The sequence below is a fragment of the Canis lupus genome, chromosome 1 (assembly GCF_011100685.1).
Source record: "Canis lupus familiaris isolate Mischka breed German Shepherd chromosome 1, alternate assembly UU_Cfam_GSD_1.0, whole genome shotgun sequence".
Classification (NCBI taxonomy): domain Eukaryota; kingdom Metazoa; phylum Chordata; class Mammalia; order Carnivora; family Canidae; genus Canis; species Canis lupus.
Genome location: NC_049222.1, coordinates 104,605,517 through 104,625,649, shown reverse-complemented (window position 1 = coordinate 104,625,649; position 20,133 = coordinate 104,605,517). Strand labels below are relative to the sequence as shown.

At 37.9% G+C, this 20,133-nt stretch overlaps 1 protein-coding gene across 1 annotated transcript in view; it reads right to left on the bottom strand.

Annotated features, from left to right (window-relative positions):
- Positions 1-20,133, bottom strand: part of LOC100683760 (zinc finger protein 420-like) — a 130,316-nt gene that overhangs the window by 57,942 nt on the left and 52,241 nt on the right. Inside the window, 1 exon segment of the mRNA XM_038525532.1 lies at positions 19,842-19,937. Within this exon segment, the coding sequence (XP_038381460.1) occupies positions 19,842-19,937 (96 nt within the window).

Sequence of the window (20,133 nt, the reverse complement as noted above, 5' to 3'; positions counted from 1 at the left end):
ACTATCTCCAGTAAATGCAGGAGACAGCCTTCATTTTCCAAAGGAGACTACAAACGAAGTGAAATAGAGAAGAGTTTCCAGATTCAATGAGATAATTAATGTATATCTTTCAGTAAATCCTCCCAAGGTATTTGATGATAAATGAGAAAATTACTATAGTGGAGGGATCTAACAGAGAGGACAGAGAAAATGAAGCACATGGACCTGTAATTGGTCACAGTGATGTCAGGCACCTAATGTTCAAAGGAAGTAACACAGTAAGTGCTGTAAAATAAATGTCCAAAACAACAAAGTAAGTCATAATCTAAATGTAACCATGAAACATTTATTTTATTCAGATATCAAGCTACATATAGGGTGCATACTCTATAAATTATTAATAGTGTATTTAAGCTTTGTTTTGTGTGCAATCACAGGCTTTCACAGGGTCCTCTTTGCAATCTGATGAGCTCAAACACACAGGTTTGGTCCAGAGACTCTGACATGGGAGGTTAACTGACATACAAGACTTGTGAAATCAGGGGCACCTGGGTGGCAGAGTTGTTTGAGAGTCTGACTCTTGGTTTTGGCTCAAGTTGTGATCTTGGGGTCCTAAAACAGGCCCACATAGGGCTCCATGCTCACTGTGGAGTATGCTTGAGATTCTCTATCACTCTCCCTTTGCACCCCCACCCACCCGCTCATGCTCTCTTTCTCTCACAAATTAATAAATAAATATTTATTTATTTATTTATTTATTTATTTATTTATTTATTTTTAATTTTTATTTATTCATGATAGGCACACAGTGAGAGAGAGAGAGAGGCAGAGACACAAGCAGAGGGAGAAGCAGGCTCCATGCACCGGGAGCCTGACGTGGGATTCGATCCCGGATCTCCAGGATCGCGCCCTGGGCCAAAGGCAGGCGCCAAACCGCTGCGCCACCCAGGGATCCCAATAAATAAATCTTTAAAAAAAAAATGAAACTCTCATCTCCTGTAGGTGACTCACCCTCACTTAAGAATATCCTCCAGGGTTCCTGAAACACTGTGGGATTTCTCCACTGCAACAATGATGGACTGGCAGTTTTCACAACAGCCCTAGTTCTTATACTTACCAATGTCCTGTCTAATTTTTTTCTCTCAAGGATGATGTTCTTCTATTCTCTCCTGAGGGTGCCCATAGCAAGGAACCTATCTGTACAAATGTATTGATCTAGTCTAAAAGGAAGAGGAACAAGTAAAGTTCATTTAACATCAGAGCTGAATCTACGGCTCCCTTATTTCATTTATCTCTGAGGTTTAACCAAAGAATGATAAAAATTGATAACTTTCTAAGTAGTAGGAAAATAGAAGAGGCACATCTCACATGAGAACCAAGAGATTAAGCCAAATCTGCATTGAGTCCAGCTTCAGTTCAAAGAAGAGCACTATGTTTGAAAAAAAAAAAAAAAAAAGAACAAAAACAAAAAATACTTTAAAAAAATACTTCTATAATCAGAAGCACACCACCACTTCTGAGCAGTCAAACCCTGAGAATGTATGCTCCACACAAAATTCCAGGTCTACACCAGAGAAGATGAACAGTTTAAAAAAGATTCTTACACATATCGAAAAGGAAAAAATAGGTGAGCTGGAGTCCTTTCCTCCCTTTGCTTTTCATTTAAGCTAACATCACCCCTGCATGGTGAACTTGATCAGCCACTCCTCTCTGGGGCTCCTTTTAGTTCTCCTTCTTCCAGTCATCATGCCAAACATATTCTTGGAAATAGCTTCCTCTTTGACAAGTAATGCAGGTACAATCTGCTTCTGGTTGCGGGGCTGGATTTCTTAGCTTGACACCACAGATCTCATAGCCTTTATAAATATGAACTTGGGCAGCTCCGGTGGCGCAGCGGTTTAGCGCGGCCTGCAGCCTGGGGTATGATCCTGGAGACCTGGGACCAAGTCCCACATCGGGCTCCCTGCATGGAGCCTGCTTCTTCCTCTGCCTGTCTCTGTCTCTGTCTCTCAATAAATAAATAAAATCTTAAAAAAAAATAAAAAAATAAAAATATGAACTTTTCCCTAATTCCCAACATTTACTAATGCCCACTACTATTGCAGGGTACAGGATCTCTTCAGTTTTCATCTCTGGCTTCCTCCTAAAAACTCACTTTGTGTAAAATGAGCATGGGCAGAAAAATCAGTTGCACTTTCCAGTATCCCCAGAAGAATCCACTTATACAAAAAAGCCTTCATGAGACATTTGGCCACTATTACATACACTTCAATGATGAGAGGTAAGACAGAGCACATTGCAGGGAAAACAACTGACAAAGTCTAATAGAAATTACTTTTCTTCCTTGTATCTCCTGGACTGCTTAGCCTATGAGGACTCCATGCTTTTCTCCATCCTATTCACTTCTCCATCCTGTTGAGCACACTTTCCTCTGTCCTATATCCTAAGGTCCTTTCTCTACACTTTACATTTTCTGCATTATGTTACATATAAATTTGCTATCCTAAGTCTATATCCTACTATGAATACCTAGGATCACCCTCATTTGGAGAGCAGGTTAGCTTTCTTTACATACAACTTAAAAAAAATTATTTATTTATTCATGAGAGACACACAGAGAGAAGCAGAGACATAGGCAGAGGGAGAAGCAGGCTCCTTGTGGGGAACCTGATGCAGCACTGACTCCCAGGACCCTGGAATTACAACCTGAGCCAAAGGCAGATAATCAACCGCTGAGCCACCCAGGTGTCCTCTTTACATACAACTTCTTAACAAAGTAGTTCAATCTTGCATATTTGTGTATATGCATGTATACGTATATACATATTTGTGTCTTGTATGCATATGCATATGTATATGCATATTTGTGTCTTTTTTCTATTAAAGTATACTTGACATGAAATGTTATATCAGTTGAGTTTTACAACATGATTTCACAACTCTATAGGTTCTACTATGCTCTGCACAAGTGAGCTACCATCTGTCACAATACAATGCTATTCTAATAGCATTGACTATATTACCTATATCTTTCATTCCATGACTTATTAATTCCATAACTAGAACTCTGTATTTCTCATTACATTTTACCTATTTTGCCCATCCTATCACTCGATTTCACTCTGCTAACCAGCAGTTTTTTTCTATTTATGGGTCTGTTTCTGCTTTTTTTGTTGTTTCTTGCTATTTGTGACAATGTGGACAGACCTAGAAGGTATTATATGCTATGTGAAATAAGTCAGACAAAGAAAGAAAAATAGCATATGAATTAGCTAATATGTAAAACTAAACAACAAAACAAAAGAACAAACAAAAGGTAAAAACTGGCCCATGAATGTTTATTTTGTTTTGAATAAAATGCATGCCTGGGTAATCTTGAGAACTATAGGGGCACCTAGGTAGCTCAGTCAGTTGAGCATTTGCCTTCAGCTCAGGTCATGATCCCAGGGTCCTGGGATTGAGCCCCACATCTCCCTCTCCCCTGCTCATGCTCTCTCTCTTCCATAAATAAATAAATAAAAAAAATCTTTAAAAAATTTTTGAGAACTATAAAAATTGCAAGACTATATACTGTATATAATGTAACAATTTGCCTGTAACAATCTTCCAATCCTGGCAAAACATAAGAGGCCCTTAGATCAAAGTCCAAGCATCTCACAGCTCATGACACAGCAAACACCATAAACGTCTTGTTCATACTAATTTCACTTGCCAGCTTCCCACCCCCAACTGATACAGGTAGATGTTGCACATGCAGTTGATTTGTGTCACATCTATGACACCTGGAGCATAGGAAGCCCGGATAACTTAAAAGAATATCTAGCACATCTGCCCAAATCTTTGCCATGGAAGGAGACATACATTTTCCTGTACAATAAACAAATCATCGATGTGGTCCTGTGAGATTGCTAAACATCACTAGAGGCAGGAAAAGATGGAGCGAAATCACAGGAGAAGTCTGCTCCAAGATTGTGATGATTTTAATGGATGTGAAGACTTGTGCAAACAAACGAAAGCACAACACAACATTTTTAGAATACATTTCAATTTGTTAGCTAATTTAATGGGGAAAAAAAGAAAAAGAACAGAAAACCTAAGTCACTAACACAAAGCACGACACTGATTTTTAATTGATTTCAGAATAAAATTATAAAACTAAAGATATTTTTAGGAAAACACAAAGTATTCTGTCTCTGAGGTCTTAGTATAAGGGAAGATTTCTAAAAACAATAAAAACACTAACCATGAAGGGTGAACTGACAAATTGGATTACATTAAAATTAAGAACTCTGAATCACAAACTCAAGAGATAGAAAGGAGTAAGAGAGGAGACAAAGAACTCATTCTCAGCATATATACAAAACTACAAAACGGAAGAGAAACATATTACAACAGAAAAAAAAAAGGGCAAAATAACCCACTAGTTATTTTGAAAAAGAGATTATCCAAAGGTTAACCAAATTCCATACTCACAGGAAGTAACAAACAATAAAAACAAATAAAACCATAACTTTGTAACATCACATACCAACCAGAAGATTACCGTGAAGAAAAAAAAACTACATAAAATACCAAGTTTTGGGAAGTATGTGGATAGGTCAGAAATTAAATATGCTGTTGGTAGTAGGAAAACTGGTATTATATTGGCAAAATGTTCGGAAGTATCTACTAAAGCTGAACATATCTACCAACACTTCACTCCCACACATATAGCCAGTAGATGTGTCCATGTTCCACTAAAAGACAAATTATGGTTTTTATACACCAGTACTATTCATGACATCCTACACTGAGAACCTTCCTCCTCCTATTAACAGTAGGATGGGGCAGTCAGTTGATAGTCACACAATGGAATTGGATCTATCCATTCTAAAGAATGAGGCAAAACAACATGATGTAAATACAGATAAATTCACAAATGATGGAAAGAAAAGCCAAATACAAGAGCTCTCGTTGCCGGATTACTTTTATATAAGATTCAAAAATGAGGACAGTAATCTCTTGCCTTATTTATTAAAGAAGTGCTAAGCTTTGGGGAAAGTTACTGAGGATCTAAAGAGGACAAATAATATCCTGTTTCTCGATCTCTGTGGCTTATAGAGATGTCATCAGTTTATGAAATTCTATGGAGCTGTTTACTTATGATTTCCACATATTTAAAAAGAAATCACCTTCAAAAAATAGAAGTAAATAAATATCATAATGTACATATATTGACAACTTGAAATTACGATAGGATGTAATTTCATACTGTGACTAGATTTAAAAAAAATTAAAACAATTTCAAGCTAAAGCAATATGGTACTGAGTATACAAAGTTCACATAAAAAGAATGAAAGATAGGCTTATTTTCTTAAAATGTACACAGGAAAACATAAGAAACAAATAATTAGGGCAGCCTGGGTGGCTCAGCGGTTTATCGCCACCTTCAGCCCAGGGCCAGATCCTGGAGACCCAGGATGGAGTCCTATGTCGGGCTCCCTGCATGGAGCCTGCTTCTCCCTCTGCCTGTGTCTCTCATGAATAAATAAATAAAATCTTAAAAAAAAAAATTTTTTTTTAAATGATTGGGCATAAGGAAAAGCATAAAAAATTGGTAAATCCAAATACCAATATCATGATTAAACTATTAAATATAAATAAACCAAATGTTCCTGTTAACACTAAATGTTGCTTGAATATATTCCACCGGAATTTTTGTACAACTATAACTAAACAGGAGGAAATAATCTAAAAGGTAGAAAAAAATAAAATTAAATTAAAGGTAGATGAGGGGATGCCTGGGTCGCTCAGTGGTTGAGCATCTGCCTTTGGCTCAGGTTGTGATCCTGGGGTCCTGGGATCAAGTCCCACATCAGGCTCTCTCTGCCTCTCTCTGTGTCTCTCGTGAATAAATAAATAAAATCTTAAAAAAAAAAAAAAGATATATAATCTAATATTTTGGGATGCCTGAGTGGCTCAGCAGTTGAGCGTCAGCCTTTGGCTCAGGGTGTGATCCCGAGTTCTGAGATCGAGTCCAACATTGGGCTTCTTGCATGAAGTCTGCCTATGTCTCTGCCTCTGTGTGTCTTTCATGAATAAATAAAATCTTTTTTAAAAATTGGAAAAAAAGGGATCCCTGGGTGGTGCAGCAGTTTGGTGCCTGCCTTTGGCCCAGGGCGCGATCCTGGAGACCCGGGATCGAATCCCACGTCGGGCTCCCGGTGCTTGGAGCCTGCTTCTCCCTCTGCCTGTGTCTCTGCCTCTCTCTCTCTCTGTGTGACTATCATAAATAAATAAAAATTAAAAAAAAATAAAAATTGGAAAAAAAAGTAAAGAAAGAAATTACTCCATGTAGTGATGACCAATCAAACAACCAGCATGGTGATATAAATATTTTATAGAAAAATCTTTAACACTAAAGGAGTTTGTCACTCTTATTCATAATGTTATTTTTCAATATCTCAATGTATACCATTATAATATTCTAATTGGAGGATAATAAAAATAATTTATGTTTATGTGTGTGCATATTTATATATAAATATATAATATATACATAAATCATATATAAGATATACGTATATAAATGCATATATATAGGGAAATATTTATTGTTAGCTCATGAAACATTAAGATAATCATCACAGAGGATTGACATTGAGATGGTAAAATGGGGCATCTGAATGGCTTAGTCAATTATGCATCCCACTCTAGATTTAGGCTCAGGTCATAATCTCGGGGTTGTAAGACTGAGACCCACATTTGGCTCACACTTTTTCCTCCACACTGGGCATCTAACCTGCTTTGGATTCTCTCTCTCTTTAAAAAAAAGAAAAGATGGTGATATATGTAGTTCACACCTAAGTAATTCTCATAATAAGCTCAACTAGCAGCTTTTACATAAGACATTAGTGGGCAAATTGCAGTAAAGAGTGAGCCCACAGAGATCAAGAAGGACAATATTAAAAGGGTAAGAAGAGCAATTTCATGTTGACCACAATACACCTCCCCCAGGTCAACACAGTGATCCACCATGGTAAACCAAACCACAAACTATGATTCGATTCTTCTACCAAGAAAAAGAAAGCAGTGGGAAAAAAATAAAAATAAAAAAGAAAGCAGTGGGCATCCAGCTTCACCAATGGCAGTCCACTACCTGGGTGATCTATTAAGGTCTCCCCTCATGGGGATGCCCAGGGGAATTTGTGGTGCTGGCCCAATGGGGAATCATAGCTAAATGGGGAAGGTAGATATGGCTTATAGCAACCAATACTCAGATCTTGGAACACTGACGGACCAGACTGTGTTCTACATGGCAGTCACTACTCCTACCCCTCACCCCCACCCCAGCAAGCCTGAACAAAGACTCTGAGCAACCCTAGAGCCTATCTTATAGGCCTATTTGAGGAGAGAGCCAAGTCAGCAGCACTGCCCAAGTGTTGAGCATAATCTTGACTCTGCATGGGCAGGGAGCTTAAACAGGGAACTAGGGCAGTCTGAGAGTGAAACCTACTGTACTGCACAGCAACAGAGAATTGCCTTCAGTCCTGCCAAATGTTTGAACATAACTTCTGGCCCCACATGAATGGGGGCTTGCCAGCATTGGCTTAGAAAACACTCAGGGGCCCGCAGTTGCCAATGGACATATCTCTCCTGTGAACATAAAAATAACGATTCCAAGAAAAATGTGAACCAGAGAAATCATTTCACTTGTAAATGCACACAGGCTAGTCGGTTATATTCCATGCGTCAGTGTTCAAATTCAAATAGAGAGGATCCAGGATGAAACATTACTTGTGGGCTACCTTTTTCATGAAAAATAATATCCCAAGATATTTGCCAAAGTCTGACATGTTCCTTTGCATAGTATGGACAATGAATGTCTCACGGTTATTGATGCTTTATCTATTGTAATGTATTTTATGTTCTTGATTCTGCATGTTAGTGCTAATATTATTATCGTCTTACTGACAAAAATAATTTATTTAAAGGTAGTTTTAGAGAGTTTAGAGTTTATCTCAATATTGGTAGAGTCAGGGTTTGAACCTGGATACCCTACACATCAACATGAGGCTACCAGGTCCAACGCTCTTCCAGAAGATGAACTGTGTTTGGATTCACTTTCCTGTTTGACACTAAATGGTTCACCCAGAAGTCCTCACATGGAACATCCTCTATGAACTGAGACTTCAAAGTGAAAATTCTAGCTCAAACCATATACATGTAGCCTGAATGGGTTTCCGGTTACTACTAAGACCAGACACAGAGGTCAGGCATCCAAGATAAAAACACAGGAAAGGCCCAGCACAGAGTCCACTTTCACACATGGAGACCTAGAATTACACACCTGTGTATCTGAGTACATTTTGTATAAGTTAATACCCTTCCTGCAGAACATAACTATACATGTGTCCAGGCATTGGTTCTCAATGCCTGTTACCTAGACAGGCATCTGAGAATGTTAGAAATTTGGGGGCCTGCACCCCAGAACTATTGACATGGTAATGTGGGGATAGGCACAGCAATTCAAGATTTACAAGTGTTCCTGGTGATTCTGACACAGTCTACATTTGACAACTCTGCAGGAAACAAAGTCATAGGCCAATTCTGAGGTACCCACAGGTAAGTCACTCTTAGAAATCTCTATGCTTGTGGTCACGTTAGGTTGCGACACACATACACATACAACATATACAACACACATTTTCTTTATTCATAAATGAATCGGACTCTAACAGAGTCTATCTTGGCTTCCTTCTCTTCCGTCTCCCTTCTCTCAATACCTTCCTTGAGCTTCCTGGGATCACCCCAAATACACTTCTGTTCACATTCCTAAATGAAAACAATTCAAATTAAAGTGAATTGGAATTTATGTAAATATTTTAGCAACTAAGTTATGAAATGCATAAGATATTAATACATGTTATATATTAAAATGGGATTGAATATAGCATTCTCACTAAAATGTTGTCCTAGATGACTTACCCTGAGAACATAAATAATTACAGGCCTAACAGCTCTTCATCAGTACTCCGTTCACATGCAGCATAAAATTCCTGTGCATTAAGCTTAAGGATACTCTAAATTTCAGGGGTTTCCTAGAATAGTTGGTTTCAAGGAAAAGTGTGATTCCCTTTCTGTCAGATGCTGGGAAAAGTTCAGAGAATAAGAGCCATTCACAAACATATGTCCACCTGTTTTATATAGCTCTAGATTTGTACTTAGACTGGACCTATGTCAGAGTGTTGGTCAATGACATGGAGGGAGTAGTGCTTTGGGGAGAATGGCCTTCCTTAATAAAAACAGAAAGTCTTCAAGTTAAATTTCTTAAGTCCTATCAGATTTCTTTCCTGTCTTAAACATGGTTTGATGCCTGGTGATGGGGAAGGTATCCTGGGATGTCATGAGAGGGCAAATATAAGCACAATGGCTAGGGTGGACAATACTAGAGAGAAGAAACAGAAAAATCGATAGTACACTCTAAGATGTGTGAGCCATTCTATTAGACCTAATCATCTACCTACTCACTGTAGGTACATACCTAACACAAAATATACATCTTTTCCATAAATACACATCAGTCTTTTAATGGTGAAGCTGACAACAAAATAACAGGTACTGAAAACTTGTTATTGTTTTTGAACCAATCTTAAATGGGAGTATAACATGCTACCCGATCCCTGGGTGGCACAGCGGTTTGGTGCCTGCCTTTGGCCCAGGGCACGATCCTGGAGACCCGGGATCGAATCCCACGTCGGGCTCCCGGTGCTTGGAGCCTGCTTCTCCCTCTGCCTGTGTCTCTGCCTCTCTCTCTCTCTCTCTCTCTCTCTCTCTGTGTGACTATCATAAATAAAAAAATAAAAAATAAATAAAAAAAATATTTTATTCCTATAATTGATAAGAATCTTCTCTCTACTCAGGTCACAATATGTATAAGGAGAGGATGGCCTGTGAAAAATAGGGACATCTAGCTTAAAAGTTGGGTAGACTGAAGCAGAAATGATTATTGCCTGTGACTAGTAACCTCCTTCCCAACTAATCAGCGCCATGCATGTAGTCCAGAGCACAGGACTAGACTCATCATGGGGCTGAGTGAAAGTGAGGGAGGTTGTAGTCAGCTGTGAGTCAGCATCCATGGAATGTCACCCATCTATTATGCATCAGACCTATGTTGGGCTTGCATACCTGGGATACCAGTGCTTTGTACAACCACAACACACACCTTGCCGGTTCTGTGTATTACTGTCCAGCAGCTCTCTGCATCTTGAACAATTCACTCTGTCATGTGACATCTTAAAGGTATGACCAGAATGTTTAAGTCATCTAATATCCCCTCTCCATCTACAATCACACATCTGGGCCTTGGAAAGTATAATCATCTCTGTCATCCAATAGCAGCTGGTCCACAGTAAAACCAGGGAATGCATTAAATCATGAGAAAAGGATCTGACTTCCCTAGTCCCAGAAAATGGCCACATATCCCAAATCCTCATCTTTGTTACATTTGTCAACAGAAGTAGTTTCCTAAGACCTTTCAGTGACCAAAGGGAGCTCCTTATCACATCTGTCCTCACTTTTCCATTCTCCATATTTGCTATTTGCAGGACGTACCTTTCTATAGAATACTATCATATTCTATCTGTCCTTTTAAGTCTCCTTAGTACCAAGTGCCTGAAGTAATCCTGTAGACCAATGATGGTGTTCTCCTGTTCTTACAGTGAAGTGGTGACAAAACTGTATTTCAATCTCACATATGGTCTCAAATAATCCAGTTATCAACCATTTCTCATTGAATTAAAACATTCCAAGCTACTCCTAAAAACCTACATGGGTGTGCATGGCTACGATGGGAGGGGAGAGCAGTGAAAGTGGAGTCTCTATAACAGAGGAAAGAACAACAGCCGTGATGCTGACATCAATGGAATGGAAATGAGGAGACAGAAGAACTGGACATGATTTGGAAAGAAAAGTAAAATTCATATTTCTAGATTCTGAGTACATTACTGCAGCCTTGGACAAGTGTCCCCTCCCCACATTTAATTTCCTCATTATAGCCTATATATATTTTTCATCTTTTACCTTGGACTGCACCATGTCTCCCAAAAGAATGTTGTTTTCTTCCTAAACTGGAACATCTACTTCAGCACTATCCCATGTTTGTTCCCTTCAAATAAATGTTAAAACAACCCATGACTCTTGAGGTATCCAAGTTTTCACCTAATCAAACTATTACAGTAAAGTGAGTAACATGGATAATGTCATTTCTAAGATGGAAAATGAACAGTAACTACAGAAATCTTACTTAATGTTCTTCTCCAATTGAGAAGGAAGGAGTGAAATGTATCATATCATACTACATGGAATTTAACATGCTAACTGTAGAATTATACCCATAGTAAAATTAATTTTGAACACCATGTCATTTCTTGCAATCTATTCATAAAATCTATGAGGTCATATAAGCAAGAGTTCCTAAACTGTGGAAGAAGGAAAACAGAGTACATCCTACATAAGTCCTAGACAGGTATTCAAGGTAGGATTTACATGGGGAGATTCTAAAAACAACATGAGATTTAGGCAAAAAAATACAAGGCAATGTAGAGAAAATTATTCCCATTATGAATCTATATTTTTGTTTGCAAGGAAATCATCAGTTTTGAAAATTGTAAATTATCTTTTTGTCTTCCCTTTCATTCTGAAGATACAGGTACACACATACACATACATAACACATATACACATATGTATTTCTTCCTATTTAGTTATTTTACTCCAAAATATATCTTTAGCTTAATATAGCATATTGCATTCTGTGCATATCAAAACCATAAACCTCTGCCTATAAGAGGTATGCTTATAAGAACAACATAAGCAAAGGAAAAATACAGGTTAAAAATTTATAAATCCTGATTGAGAAAACTGTAGGTATGGCTTATAATTATATTTGTGGTGACTTTGTTCGAAGTGCAGTAGTTAAGAGAACCCATTGGCATTGGATAGTGAGCCATGGTTTAATGAAAGAAAACAGATATTGAAATAAAGATTACTACTCATAGATCCTAGAATATGTACATATTATGCATTGAGAGATAGCATGAAGAGTTTCAGACTGGGTGCAGGCAAAGAAAATGTCTGGAACTAGTGCAAATTTCTTTTTAGAGGTCTATGGTTGGTGTGCTTTGGAGTTCCTGGACCAAGTCTAGAATGCACAATTCAAACCCAAATGAGTGGAGTAAGGTAAACTCTGTGGGAGTTTTCTCTAAGGGATGCTCATGGTAAATCTACTGTGATTGGCCACTCTTTCACAAAGGCTACTGGGTAAGTTATATAAGAACGTACCTTTCCTTGTGACTGTGGGGGCTGTTATCCAGAGTTATTTGCTGTTGGGTGAATTAATTAATAGTCAGTTCAAACCCCTTCAGGCAGTCTGGTTATAGGAGTTGGAATCCATGTCATCAGTATCAAGAAATTACTTAGCTACACTCTCAATAATACTTCCATATCATCCTTATTAAAAACACTATAATGTTCTGGCAGTTCCAAAAGAAAGGAAAGAAATAATACATAAATGTGAGGAAAATTAATCTCAAATAATTTGAGGTTTAGGGCCTCTGAGGGAAACATTATTAGTGATACCATTCCAGGGCTTTAACAAGTGACCCCTGAATAATGCAGGGGCTCAGTGCACCCACCTCCAATGCAGCTGAAAATCTGCGTATAACTTTGACTTCCCAACTCTTGATAGCTTGCTGTTGAGAAGAAATCTTAGTGAAAACAGTCAACTATACTAGGTATTCCTAAAATAAAGGAAGCTCAGGAAAAGACAATGTTATGAAAATCAGGAGGTGATAATACAAATACATACATAGTACTGTACTATGAAAAAAAGCCGGCTATAAGTAGACCCATACAGTTCAAACACATGTTATTCAAGGGTCAAGTGTACTTTATCTTACTGTCGGCTTATCTGCAACCTTAATGAATTTGGGCAGGCTAATGTTGTGCAGGATAACATTTCATGTAATATACATCAGTGTTAACATATTAAAACCATTCAGTGTTTTTAGTGAAAATGTATTCAACTTCAGATTTCAAACATACTAAAAACCAACCACTGTATGATCCTTGGTCAAAATACCCATCACAGGCATTTGAGAACTATTCTTGTTCGTCTCATAAAATTATCTAAGAGCTGTACTTTTGATGCTTTTTAAGCTGAGGCTAAATATTGCGTAAATGTGGATTTACAATAATTTTACATTCTTTCATGAGAGAGTTAGCTATACTTTCCTCAGATATCTGTGAAAATTTCTTTATTTCAACCAAATAACTAATGTTCTTGGCTTGTATCAATTGCTATGATGAAGATACATCCACCTCTAAAAAAATAGCACCTAGCAAAAATATATAAATTTTGGAATGTTTGTCTTACTTGAATATGCAAATAATGTCTTACATACTTATTTCAGTAAGTATGATTTATTTTACCCTTATGTATCAACCACAAACAACATCTCCATGTAGACCTTCTTCATATATTTTATATTATAGCCTCCTTATTCGTCCATGGAAAAGTAGGTATGAATGAATTACCATCATATCACAGCCCTTCATGTCTGTGAGACAGCAATCATCAAATAATTTTGCATGAACACAAGCACTAAAGGCATAGCATGGGATGATTTAAAAGTAAAATTAATAATATTTGCAATGCAAAATTCTTCAAATATGGTCAAAAGAAAAAAAAAGAGACTCAGTGAAACTAATTATCCCTGTCCAGACATCCATCCCCCTTGATCCTTTCAGGAATATTAACAAATGGGCAGCCCCGGTGGCTCAGGGGTTTAGTGCCGCCTTCAGCCACCCTTCACTCTTCACTTCAGGGTGTGATCCTAGAGACCCGGGATCCAGTCTCACGTCGGGCTCCCTGCATGGAGCCTGCTTCTCCCTCTGCCTGTCTGTGCCTGTGCCTCTGCCCCTCTCTCTCTCTCTCTGTGTCTGTCATGAATAAATAAATAAAAAATCTTAAAAAAAAAAAAAAAAGAAACTCTTCCTTTAAAAAAAAAAAGGAATATTAACAAATACATTTGACCTCTGAATAACATGGTTTTAAACAGTGTGGGTCTACTTATACACAGAATTTCTTTTTTAAATATAGTGTAGTACTGTTAAACAGGCTTTCTCTTCGTTATGATTTCCTTAATATTTTCTTTTGTCCACCTTACTTTATTTTAAAAATACTGAATAGAATACAGACAATATATGAAGAATGGGATGATCAACTGTTGATGTTCTGGGTAAGGTTTCAGGTCAACAATACCATATTCCCATGGTAAAGTAGGAATGGTTTTAAGATTGGGAACTCAAAAATTACACAGAGGTTTTCAATTCTAAAGGGGCTTGCTACTCCTCATGCCTGCACTGTTCAAGGATAAAATATAATTGATCTAGGTCATTTAAATTTGGATTTTTTTCTATAATACTCTGATTTAATCTGAAAAATACTGACATACTGTTTTCTGCTGTGAATTCTCTGATTTTATTTATTTATTTATTAAAGATTTGTTGATTTATTTTGGAGAGAAAGAGAGAACAGGAGGAGGAGCAGAGGGGGAGAGAGAATACCAAGCAGACTATCTCAGGACCCCGAGATCATGAGCTGAGATGAAACCAAGAGTTGGCCATTTAACCAAGCTAGCCATCTAGGCACCTCTTCTGTAATTTTATTTAGATTTTCCTTTCTATTGCATACTTCACCAATTGTTTGTATCTTTAATATTTTTATCCTTCATAGAGGTTCTTCTTATCTGAACTCTATATTAAGAACAGAGGTTCATCAATCATTACATTTTTAGGGTTTCTATCCAGTAGGCTTTCTCTGATGTTGAATAAGCTTTCAGTTCCAGGTAAAAACTTTACCACCTTCTTGACATTTTTTTTTTTTTTCCTTCTTGACATTTTTAAGGTATATCCCCAGCAAGTATAATTTCATGTTGAATACTTCTCATTATTAGTTAAATATTGCCACATTTTTTAGATTTCTAGGGTTTTATACAATATTCACACTCTAAAGTTCAGAAAGTTTATAATTCTGCGTAGACTTTGCCTTTTTTTTTTTACATTTGTCTGCATTCCCCCACTACGTATTACCATATATTGATAACATATGAATGCTAGATACTTTGTTAATTGTTTACATTTGTGAGATTTCTTTTTCATTATGAAAAGTCTGATGTTGAGTGAGTCTTCAGAGGACTAGTTAAAAGGTTTATCATACTTAATACCTTTTTAAGTCTTCACTTCAGTAAGGATACAATGATGAACAAAAAGATTTGAGCTTTTGTAAAAGATTTCCTAGATTGATTACTATAATACTGGTTCCTTGGAAACGGAGTTCTCTGATGTTTATTAGGATATAACCTTGATTGACATTTAAAAAAAAAAGGTTTTTGGGACACCTGGGTGGCTCAGGGGTTAAGCGTCTGCCTTCAGCTCAGGGTGTGATCCTGGAGTCCTGCTTCTCCCTCTGCCTGTGTCTCTGCCTCTCTCTCTCTCTCTCTGTCTCTCATGAATAAATAAATAAAAATCCTTAAAAAAAAATAAAATAGGGACGCCTGGGTGGTTCTCTGCCTTTGGCTCAAGGCGTGAACCTGGAGTCCCAGGATCTAGTCCCACATCAGGCTTCCTGCGTGGAGCCTGCTTCTCCCTCTGCCTATGTCTCTGCCTCTCATGAATAAATAAATAAAATCTTAAAAAGAAAAATAAAAGATTTTATCTATTTATTTGAGAGACTGAGAAAGAGAGATCATGAGTAGGATGGTAAGAGCAGAGGGAGAAGCAGACTCCCTGCTGAACAGAGAGCCTGATGCTGGGCTCCATCCCAGTGACAAGAGCCGAAGGCAGATACTTAAATGGACTGAGGACCCAGGCACCCTGATTGACATTTTCCCAAGTTTCATTGCATTGGTAAGTTTCGTCTCCTTTTCTATACACCTTGATAACTATGGAATATAAGAGTCCTCACAAAAGGCATTTGTAAGTTTACAACACATTAAACTTGATCCAGGGCAGCCCGAGTGGCTCAGCGATTTAGCACTGCCTTCAGTCCAGGGCGTGATCCTGGAGACTGGGGATCGAGACCCGCATCAGGCTCCCTGCGTGGAGCCTGCTTCTCTCTCTGCCTGTGTCTCTGCCTTTCTCGCTCTGTCTCTCATGAATAAATAAATAAAATCTTAAAAAAAAATAAAACTTGATCCAAATTAAGTATTATGTGTTAAGTAGTGCACAGTGATGTTTGGATAAAGATCTTCCTGTACTTATCAAAATTAGAGTTTGCAATAAGGAGGGATCATGTGTTGGGAGAAAATGAATCCTCTGACATCAATCAATCACTTTTAAAGATTTTATTTATTTGACACAGAGAGAGAACACAAGCAGAGGGAATGGGAGAGGGTAAAACAGACTCCCTACTGAGCAGAGAGTTTGGGATCATGACCTAAGCCAAAGGCAGATGCTTAATACATTGAATGACCCAGGTGCCCCCAATCAATCACATTTAGAATTTTTATTTTTGTTTTTAAATGTCTAACTTTCAGAGTTCTTTCAATGAATGATTAACCAGTCTTATATTTGAAATGGTTTGAATGATTACTTTCAGCACAGACTAGGTGACTTTCCAGAATTTCCAAATAGCCCTCCAGAGAACATGTAGGTCTGATGAATGGATTATGGACCTTGGGCTCAAAAACACTGTTCTGCAAATATAACTGACTTTAGGTTTCCGCCCCCACCCTCCCCCCGAATGCTTTCCATCCTTGATCTATTCTGGCGGTAAGAATTTCTTTATGGATAACAGTCCCAGTTTGGTTATATCCATCATACTTCCTTACTGCCCTTCACTACCCCCCATCACCTTGCTAGTCATTTACTAAGTACAAATACTCAGGGCCACTGCTTCCGCATCTTACCAGGTCACTCTACAAAATAAATCTTCCTTGCCTCTCTTTCCTAATAGGCCTATGGTGTTGTGGATAGATACAACTAAAAGATACCAAGTAAATTATCCCACACACTGTACTTATATACATATACGTTAAAATGGAAATGTGCAAAATTCCATTCCGTTGCTCTTCCGTGAAGACAAAAATGGACCAAATTACCTTTCAGAGTGTTCCAGAAGCCATTTAGAACACAGTACATCTAACTAAGTACAAATGAAGAAGCGCCACATGGAAGAGAGAACAAGGAAATTGTGTGAGACTTTCCACAAAAGCTGCTCATTCGCCCTAACACTCCATGGCAACACTGAGAAAACTATTACCTCTCCTAAGGAGAGAAATGAGTGACCTGTATATTCAAGATTTCATTGGGCTGTCTTCTTTCCCGCTACCTGCTGGAACAGTTTTTGTCATGAATGACATGGAAGACTTGCAGAAGTAATCAAAGCACCCTCTGAATGCAGTATAATGGTTGCTCAGACAAAAGATGAGCATATGTTCAAACAATGAAGAGACTACGTAGCTAAAGACACAGAAAGGAAGAGATTATGGGCTCTAATATTAACTGCAATTTTTTAAACTGGGGAATTACAAAAATCAAAATAATACAAATGCCTAACAGTCCTCCCAAATTACGAATATATCTGTTCTTTTTTAGAAAGCAAGTTCAGAATACACTGGTAGAAGGATGTTTGTTTTAATTACCTAATTTCAACAAAAAATCAAAAGGCATACAAAGAAATAGAAATACATGTTCCAATTGGAGGATAAGCTCTAAAAATAAAGCTCCTAAACTGACCCTAAATTAATAAAGAACTATTAACTGCCGACACATAAGTCAACCATCACAAAGATTCTAATGGAGGAGGAAGAAAAATTGGATAGTGTAACTAAATGTTATCAGGAAAACAATGCATGACAAAAATGAAAATCCAGAGACAGAAAGTATAAAAATAATCAATCAGAAATTAGGAACTGAAGAGAACAATCATGGATTTTAGTATTTGTGCTGCCGAAGCCAGCACAACAATCACTAATTTTAAAAACACATCAAAGGTAGCCCGGGTGGCTCAGAGGTTTAGAGCTGACTTCAGCCCAGGATGTGATCCTGGAGACCTGGGATCCAGTCCCATGTCAGGTTCCCTGCAATGGAGCCTGCTTCTCCCTCTGCCTGTGTCTGTGCCTCTCTCTCTCTCTGTCTCTCATGAATAAATAAATAAAATCTTTAAAAAAACAAAACAAAACACATTAAGGCCTCAGTCACAGATGTGATCAAGCAGAAAAAGAATGAGACAACTTAAAGACCCCTTGTTTTAAATCACCTACTGAGAGGACGAAAGAAAATGTGAAAGGGACAGTATAAGTGACTAATGGAAGGAATATCAACAAATGGACCAATTGGGGGATGCCTGAGTGGCTCAGCAGTTGAGTGTCTGCCTTTGGCTCAGAGCGTGACCCTGTGATCCCAGTTTTCCAGGATCTAGTCCCTCATTGGGCTCCCTGTAGGGAGCTTGCTTCTCCCTCTGCCTGTGTCTCTGCCTGTCTCTCATAAATAAATAAATAAAATCTTAAAAAAAAAAAAAAAAAAAAGGACCAATTGGTACATTAAGGGAATCACAAAAGGGGAGGGCAGTGAAAAGGGGCCAGCGGGTATACATGAAGATCTAAAGACTTGTACTTTCCACATATGTGGGAAAAGGGGACAAATTCAACAAGCTCAGTAAATTTAAAGTAGGATACATACTAAGACATGAATACAGGGACACATTATGATTAACCTATGAAAAATCACAGGTAGAAACAGAAATTTGGAACAGGGTGAAAAGAGAAACTCATCTTGTACAAGAGAGCTCCAGTAAAATTGGCAGTGATGTTCACAGCAGATCTTATATGAAGTATATGGGACTGTGCATTCAAGTACTGAAAGATCAAAGAACATGCACCAAGAATACTCTGAGAAAACTGTTTTTCATGAATGTAGAAATGAAGACTTTCCTAAGTAAAAACTCCTCTAAGTTTACCCACAGACCTGTTCTACAAGAAACATTAATGTAAGTCTTTCTAGGTAAAATAAAATGACTCTAAACAGTAACTGAAACCACATAACAACATGCATCTCTCTGTTAAATGTAAGCATTTTCACAATTACAGAAACTTGTAGTGTTGTAATGAGGTAGCACAAGTCAGTTTTATTTCTAATACAGAATTGTTTAAAAAAGCATAAAACACATAAATCTAGGTAATAAAATACACAACATAAAAGACTTCGTGGTATTGGTAACATTAAGTAGGCGCAGGGATGAAATGGTAAGTAGAAGAGTTTTGTATGCAATTGACAATATCAGTTTGTCATTATTCTTTGTTATGCCTTTAGCATATTTGAAGCAGTCTCCAAGACAATCACTATGAAAATATGTAGAGAAGACATACATGTTAATGAGAATGGAATCAAAGAATGTCATAGGTAAAACACCACCATTAAAGATAAAATTTAATATGGAAACATGTAAGAGTTATAAACGGTTAAAATATTGCTTTCAATTCATAGAAAGTGTTTCTCTCATGCAAAGAGAGATTTCCCCAGGACCCTCACAGCAATAGAGAAGCTCTCAGCTTATAGATACCCTCCCACTCCTAGAGGAGTCTCCTGGCCCTCCCTGTGGATGTGATGGACCATCACTGGAGCTGAAGGAGAATTCTTAGAGAATGGATAGAGTTTGATAATGTTGCATAGCAGATGTCCCTCTGTGAAAGGAGGAGAAATGACACTACGTTTATCAAACTCATTTCCAATCAAGGAGGTACTTGAAACACATTTTAAAATCAACGTTCCTGCACATTTGGACCTCATCTCTATCATCTGCCTCATTCGTTCCCACCTACCTGGGTGGAAGTCTATGGTCTCCTTTCTCTTCACATCCCAGAGCTCCTTCTCTTGTTCCAAAAAGATGACCAGATCTGGCTTCCATACAACAAGACCTGTTGATCATAAAAAAATGAATAGGAAAAAAAATGAATAGGATTATTGCTGGAGGGATCCCTGGGTGGCTCAGTGGTTTAGTGCCTGTCTTTGGCCTAGGGCGTGATCCTGGAGTCCCAGAATCAAGTCCCAAGTCAGGCTCCTGGCAGAAGCCTGCTTCTCCCTCTGCCTGTGTCTCCGCCTCTCTCTCTCTCT